Here is a 7,513-nt window from a genome sequence, read left to right on the forward strand (position 1 = left end):
ATAAAACAGGACTGTCATATCCTGCCAAGACAGGGTAAGATAGTTTTGAAAAGTTGCTTGCCTTTGAAAATGGTATGTCAGTTATGTTAGGCCTTAGCCAAAGTTGGTTGCTTCAACGCTGCAAACATGACTTTGGGTGATTGCCCAGGTAGCTAGTTGTCTCTGTGATTTGTTGCATGTTTTGGAGTTGTTTTACTGAACTTCTTAATTACCCAGGTAATATTATTTCACTTCTCAGATCTTCGATGGGGTTGAAAACTATATAAATGTAGTTACTTTTCTCTCACGACTTGGCCAAGTTATTTATTATACAAGACCTAAGCTAGTTAGAATAGGATATTTGTACTTATAGTATATAATTTCGTAGAAGGTTTAGAACTCTCTTACTTAAACAAAAGGGGGAGGTGTCGCAGGAGGTCCTTCCGCTCCTCCAACCAATAGCTGCTGAGATACCAGCCCACTGGGGGCGTGGTCTCTCTCCCTTTAAAAGAGAGGCTACTTCCCTCTGCTTGCTCTCTCTTCACTTCCTGCTCCGCTGGTGACTAGACTCCCTTCCTGGTTGCACAGAGGGCTGTCTTCTTACGCAGAGATCTGCCTGCCTTTGCCTCCCAAGTGCTGGCTGTACTACTGACCAAAACAAACTTAAAAAGTTAAGATGCACTTTTGAAGTGACAATTATTAAGATACATTAAAAATTACAGATTTGGGCTGGCGAAGTGGCTCAGCTGAGTTGAGTTTCCAGCAATCATATAACTCCAGTTCCAAGGGATCCAATGCCCTTTTCTGGCCCCGTCAACACCAGCAACCCTTCTGGCCCCGTCAACACCAGCAACCCACACAGTCCACTTACATCACTTGCATACATGCAGGCAAGACATTTTTACACGTAAAATTTAAAAAAAGCAAATTAATCTTTAAAAAAAATCTGGATCTGGGAGGAAGAGGCAGGTGGATTCTCAGAGTTCCATATCAACCAGGGCTGTATCCAGAAGTAGAGAGGGGAGATTACAAGAGGGAGGGCAGAGAATATTAAGTTTAAGACTCTTGCCTTGTTGACAGATTTTGGCTGATCTTATCAGTCAGCTGTAAGTGCGACACACCTTCAGTTTACAATCACACTTAATTATGGTCATATTTATAAACATTCATAAGACTGACGATGTATGAAACAAGTTATCAAAAATAGATTTTTATTTTTTTCAAAGAGTGACTTAAAACATAAAGACAAAAAAACACAATGGTATACTAAACATTTATGTATTGAGTCTCGTAGACTCAAAATCAAGAGTGAACATTTTTATCTACTACAATTTGGACCTCACAATGTTTTGTTGTTGGTTTTCGAGACTTTGCTATTTTAGGTTACCATCCTAAGGGAGCTAGGAAGATGACAAAAAGCAACAAAATTCAAGTTCAAGGCCACACTAAAAGATCTGGCATTAGTGGCAGCTCCAAAAGTGGAGGTGAAACTTCAAAGGCAAGGCACAAGCCAAATGTGGCAGAATCCCCAGCACCAAAGAAGAGGAGACACAAAAGAATTGTAAAGTTTGAGAACACAATGGGATATACCAGTAAATTCCAAGACACCCTGGATTACACTATAAAGCACAACCTCCTCCCCACCTCCCACTATGTGCTCTCCCCCTCCCCCAAAAAGAGGACAGACTGACTGAAAGTCTATTTAGGAAATGGTTGGGCTAAAAATAGTGTCTCCCAGCACTATGGAGGCAGAGGTATGTGGATTTCTGCAAGTTTGAAGCTCACCTGGTCTATATATTGAGCTCCAGGACAGCCAGGAGAGGCCCTGAAGGAAATCCCTGTAGGCAATAGGAAAATCAGAAAGCACACCCTTTGGGGAGTAGGCAGAAAAGAGGGGAATCCTTGGACTAGAGCAGGTGAGTAAGAAATGAACAGGCACATCCAAGAGCGCCGATGGGGACACTGAACTCCAAGGCTTGTTCATTCACTCCAGGACCAGCAATGGATAAGAAGCAGGGTTCCAGTCAAACATCTTTTCACCCACTGCAGTGCTGAGAATCAAACCAAGACCTTGCACAGATTAGACGAGGCTCTACCACTGTGTACCCTCCCCCCAAATATTATCTTATTAAGGAATGCTAAAGAAATATAGTCAAGTTAAAAGCTGAAATACAACCACTTAATCACTCAACTAACATTTAAAACTTACATGCTTGGATCAGTATGGCGATTTCTCAGAAAATTAGTAAACAACCTACCTCAAGACCCAGCAATATCATTTTTGGGTATACATCCAAAGGATGCTCAATCGTACCACAAGGACATGTGCTCAACTATGCTCATAGCAGCATTGTTTGTCATTGTCAGAGTGGAAAAAACCTAGATGCCCCTTGATCAAAGAATGGATAAGGAAAATGTGGTACATTTACACAATGCAGTACTGATGTGGGAAGTCCTTCTGTGTATGTGTTACTTGTATTGGTTAATGAATAAAGAAACTGCTTTGAGCCTATAGCAGGGCAGAACAGAGCTAGGTGGGGGAAACCAAACTGAATGCTGGGAGAAAGAAGGCAGAATCAGTTGAGAGAAAGAAGCCATGTAGCCTCACCAGAGACAGACACCAGACAGAACCTTGCCAGTAAGCCACAGACACATGGCGATACACAGATTAATAGAAATGGGTTAAATTAAGATGCAAGAGCTAGTAGTAGGAGCTATAGTCCTCATTGTGTAGCAGTCACTGCTTTAAGTGCTTGACATCTATCACTTTTAAACACTACTCTTGAAATATATCAAAAATAGGGGGCTGGAGAGATGGCTCAGTGGTTAAGAGCATTGCCTGCTCTTCCAAAGGTCCTGAGTTCAATTCCCAGCAACCACATGGTGGCTCACAACCATCTNAAAAAAAAAAAAAAAAAAAAAAAAAAAACACATATGTATGTATATAATATTCCCTTCTAAATTTCAAGTAATCATGTTCTATTTTACAGTACAGCCAACCCTTGGTTTTATAATACAAACAAGTAAAATAACAAATGTATGGAATTAAAAAATGTAAGCATAGGCTTAATTCCATAAATAACATTCAGTCATTAGGGAAAAAATAAGCAAACCTGTATTTCCACCCCGACCAAGTGAGTTTTTCAAAATTTACTTCAATCTAAATGCAGATTCAATCAAAGGAACTATGCTGATCAATTTCCACTAAAGTGGAATGAACTACCTGCTCCAACCTCTTATCTGTACTGTTACTCCTTTCTGAGATTCTAGGACAGCCTGTAATCTTTTAACACCACTACCAGAGACATTAAATTACCTAAACTGGTAAGAGCTATATTGTAAAGATATACCACCAGCATCAATTCAATCTCCTTCAAAGGGTATTCCTAGTTCCTGAAAACTAGCATACTTTTGGGATAGAATGTTTTGTACTAATACAGAACATTAGTCCAAGCTACCATCCAGATAAACTTCCAGCTATCCTCATGACCACCTTCTTCAAATATTAGAATGCTATGCAGTCATGACAAAGTTCACAGATCTCTCTCTCTCTCCACCACACTGCTGGAAAAAGCAGGCTGAATAAAAGCACATATAATGAACCTCATGTTAACAAAAAAATACACACCTTCAGTCAATAAAACTGTAAAACTAGCTATGGATTTAGCTCAGCAAGTAAAGGCACCTTCCGCCAAGTCTAACTACCTGAGTTTGATTCCCAGGACTCCCATGGTGGAATAAGCATGAACTCCATCAAGCTGTCCTCTGCCATCTGAGCACTGTGGGGAGTGGGAGGGTAAATTTGCACCCAAGTACACACATAATAACTAGATATTCAGTAAATTTTAGAAATATATACTGTTAAAGTGATTGTGTGAAATGACACACATCTATAATACCATCGAGGGGGCAGGAAGAACAAAGGAAGCTTCTGGAGCTGGCCTGCGAGTAAGTGAGTGAGTGAGTGAGTGAGTGAGTGAGTGAGTGTGTGTGTGTGTGTGTGTGTGTAGCGCTATGGTGACTGAGTTCCAAAAAGCTCATTAAAAAAGAAAAAAAAGCTAGAAAGATTCATGAATGCTAAGAACCTGATTTGGGTGAGAAGAAAAATTGAGTGTATTCTTTGAATTTTCCATTTTATCTAGATATTTTTCCACTAACACAGACATATGTTTTTATAATTTGGGGAAAGGCTACTTTTACTTACTAGTCAAGCAAAAAACGTCTGCTTTGCTCTCAAAAGGCTCCAAATGAGCTCTAAGAGCCTAAGGAGACATTTTAAGAGTTGATGCCTATTTGGTCATTGACAGACATTCATTGATGGCCTTTGTACTAAACTCAGCCTGAGAAGTAAAAAAGACACATAAGTTAGAAAAGAAAAAGTCAGAAAAGTGGGAACTGTTGCCATTTGAATCATTTAAGCTGTACAATGTGGTAACTAAGGCTAGGCCTTAAAAGTCTTTTTTGGAAGCTGGCTCCTTTCATTTTATGGTAATGAGATATTTCACCCATACCCGGTATTTCCAGGGCTCCTCCTCTTTTAATCTTTCTCCATTTCTCGACCAAGATGCATTAAAAAAAATATTTACTGGGGATTGGGGAGCACATTGGGATCAGAGGACAAATTGTGGGTGTTAGTTGTCTCCTGGGGACTTAACCATCCATGTAACCATCTCATGAAATGGAATATTATTTTAAGGTGTGCTGTATTTGTTTATGCTATGGAACATTTATTTGTTCTAATGATGCAGAAACATGTTACATTCTTTTATGTTGCACTTGTTTTAACTCTTCTTGTGAAGAAGCTGTATTACTTTGTCTGTCTAAAACACCTGATTAGTCTGATAGAGAGCTGAACAGCCAAAAGCAAGTTAGGAAAAAGGATAGGTAGGACTGAGGGGCAGAAAGAAAAAACAGGAGGAGAAATCTGGGAAGAAAGATCAAGGAGAGAGAAAAGTGGCCAGCCACCCAACACAGCCAGACAGGGAATAAAAAGGGAAGAAAAGATACACAGAAACAGAGAAAGGTTAAAGCCCAAAGGCAAAAGGTAGATGGTATAAGTTAAGAAAAGATGGCTAGAAATTAGCCAAGCTAAGAATAGGCATTTATAAGAAAGAATAAGCCTCTATGTGTATTTATTTTGGAGCTAAGGGGCACGTCCCCCAAACAGTAAAACAACTACCACAATCTCACTGTTTACAAGCATCCTTCTTACAGACTTACTGACTATGCTGCACTGGGTACATGTGGTAGGAAACAAAGGCTCTCACCTAGCAAACAGAATCAAACATCACACTCTAGTTAACAGGCCAGTTTTGCCTTTAGCATCTTTAGGCACAGAGCACTTACATATCTAGATACCAGTTAAATCATTTCTATAAAGATGTTGTTCAAAGGTCCACATGAATGAACTGAATTTTCTTTCTCTCTTTTTTTTTGGAGACTATTTTAACCTGGTTGGCCTCAAACTCACAGAACTACGCCTGGCCCAATGAATGATGTACTGAATGATGTAAAGGTATTTAATGGAACAGCTAAGTAACTGGAAATTTTTTTCATTTTTTTGCTATTATTTTGTGGAATTACAATTCAGACATTTTAAGAATTTCACAAGAAATTTTCCTAGGATCACATTTTCCCATAAGGCTTTAACTTTAATCAAAGATAATAACATCTACATAAAAAGAATTTCAATTAACCTTCTATGTGGGTGATTACTAACCTTATACTGTTTACAGTTAGATGTAAACTCAGGCCATAGCTTACTGACAAAAAAGGAGACGCAACTTATTTGTTTCAGTTTTTGTCTTAACCACTATGAAGACCAAAACACAATTTTACCCTTGTGGCTTTTGGTAAATCTGTCAGTATTTCCTGTAGCTCTTGATATTTTAATATAAGTAACAGAATTCTACTACATACATGTTTTAAGCAGTTTCAAATCATGAGTAAGATGGTTACTGCCAACATTAAGCATGTAGATCAGAAGTTATCGTTCTACATAGCTATTTCTGAAATATCAACAAGTTATAAAACATTCAAGCTTAATTAAATTTGAGGTATCTGCTTGTCACTTAATTTTCAAATTAGGTTTGGAAAGAATAAATTGGCAAAAAGGTTTAATTTTCTTGAAGTATGTATCTGAAAATACTCAGTTCTCTACCTAAAACAGTAAAAGTTATAAAATTTTAAGTTTGCTTAAATTTACTTACCATTTCTTTTCAAAATCAATAGTGTGTTATGTTAGTTCAAGCAAAAAAGCTTACATACCTTATGTAAACAAGTGTCCACTACCCAATTGCACACACTCTCCAGGTCATCAGAGACCTCAAGCCTAGACTTAACAAATTCACAGAGCTCCTCATTACTCATCACATCCCAGATCCCATCACAAGCCAGGACGACAAATTCATCCTCTTCTGCTCTTAGTATTTCATAAACCTCAGGCTCTGGAGAAACAAGTTGTTCTGTTGGGCCCTTGCCATCAACACACTTGTAATCAAAGTCCCCCAGAGCACGAGACACTGCTAATGAACCATTCACACGCTGTATCATTACACTGCCTCCTGCATTTTGGATTCGTTCCTTTTCCACTGGATTACAAGGTTTGTGATCCTGGGTAGAGAAGCAGACTTCTCCATTCCTACACAGAACAGCTCGAGAGTCACCACAGTTGATAAAGTAGATATGTGTAGGTGAAATCAAAACGCCCACTGCCGTTGAACCGCTCCTGTCCATCCCATTTCTGAGGTCTGAAAAATTACGCATATATTCATCAATTTTCAAAAAGCCAGTTCTGATACCAGTCTTAACGCTTTCCACTGAAGGTTCAAGAGTAGAGCCTGGTTTGCCAGCTGCCCTGAAGTCTTCATTAGTAGTGATGTGTTCCAATAAATGCGCTGAACAGTAATTTGCCACTCGGGATCCAGCATGACCATCATAAACTGCAAAAAATGACCAGTTTTCCAAGCCGTGAGGAATACCCACAACAGCTGTGTGTGCATCTTCCATTTCCACTCTCCATCCTTGCATGCTGCTCAGGCCATACCGCAAACCATTCCCAGCACCATGAGCATTGTGTTTTTCAGTTTTGGGTTTATCCAAAAATGCACCCATGTTTAGTAATGAATCTGAAAGAGAAAAAAATGTGGTGTTAAAAGTTTAAATTTGACATAGTTTATCTACAGTACTCCATTTATTCTGGACCAACTCATTTCCTATGTATTTTCTACAGGCCCTGACTTACTGGGGTGACAACAGAAGTTTCCTGACACTCTTTTTAAGACACTGATTTCTTTCTTTTCCTTTCCTCTTCCTTCCTTCATTACATATACAGTGCTATGTCTGCAAGCATGACTACAGGCCAAAGAGGGCACCAGTTCTCATTACAGATGGTCCTAAGTCACCATGTAGTTGCTGGGAATTGAACTCAGGACCTCTGGAAGAGCAGTCAGTGCTCTTAACCTATGAGCCATCTCTCCAGCCCCCACTGATTTCTTCTTAATGATTTAATTTTTTTTTTTTTTTTTTTTTTTTT

At 39.0% G+C, this 7,513-nt stretch overlaps 1 protein-coding gene across 7 annotated transcripts in view; it reads right to left on the bottom strand.

The window, feature by feature from the left end:
• The window catches only part of Ppm1b (protein phosphatase, Mg2+/Mn2+ dependent 1B), a 76,107-nt gene that overhangs the window by 38,681 nt on the left and 29,913 nt on the right, over window positions 1–7,513 (bottom strand). For all 7 annotated transcript variants that reach the window (XM_050145976.1, XM_050145979.1, XM_050145977.1 and 4 more), the window contains exon 2: window positions 6,247–7,106. In XM_050145976.1, the coding sequence (XP_050001933.1) occupies window positions 6,247–7,092 (846 nt within the window). In that variant the 5' untranslated portion in view covers window positions 7,093–7,106. The remainder of the gene's footprint in view (window positions 1–6,246; window positions 7,107–7,513) is intronic.

Source organism: Alexandromys fortis, unplaced genomic scaffold, assembly GCF_014885135.2.
Source record: "Alexandromys fortis isolate MF-2015 unplaced genomic scaffold, M_Fortis_MF-2015_v1.1 scaffold_42, whole genome shotgun sequence".
NCBI lineage: Eukaryota > Metazoa > Chordata > Mammalia > Rodentia > Cricetidae > Alexandromys > Alexandromys fortis.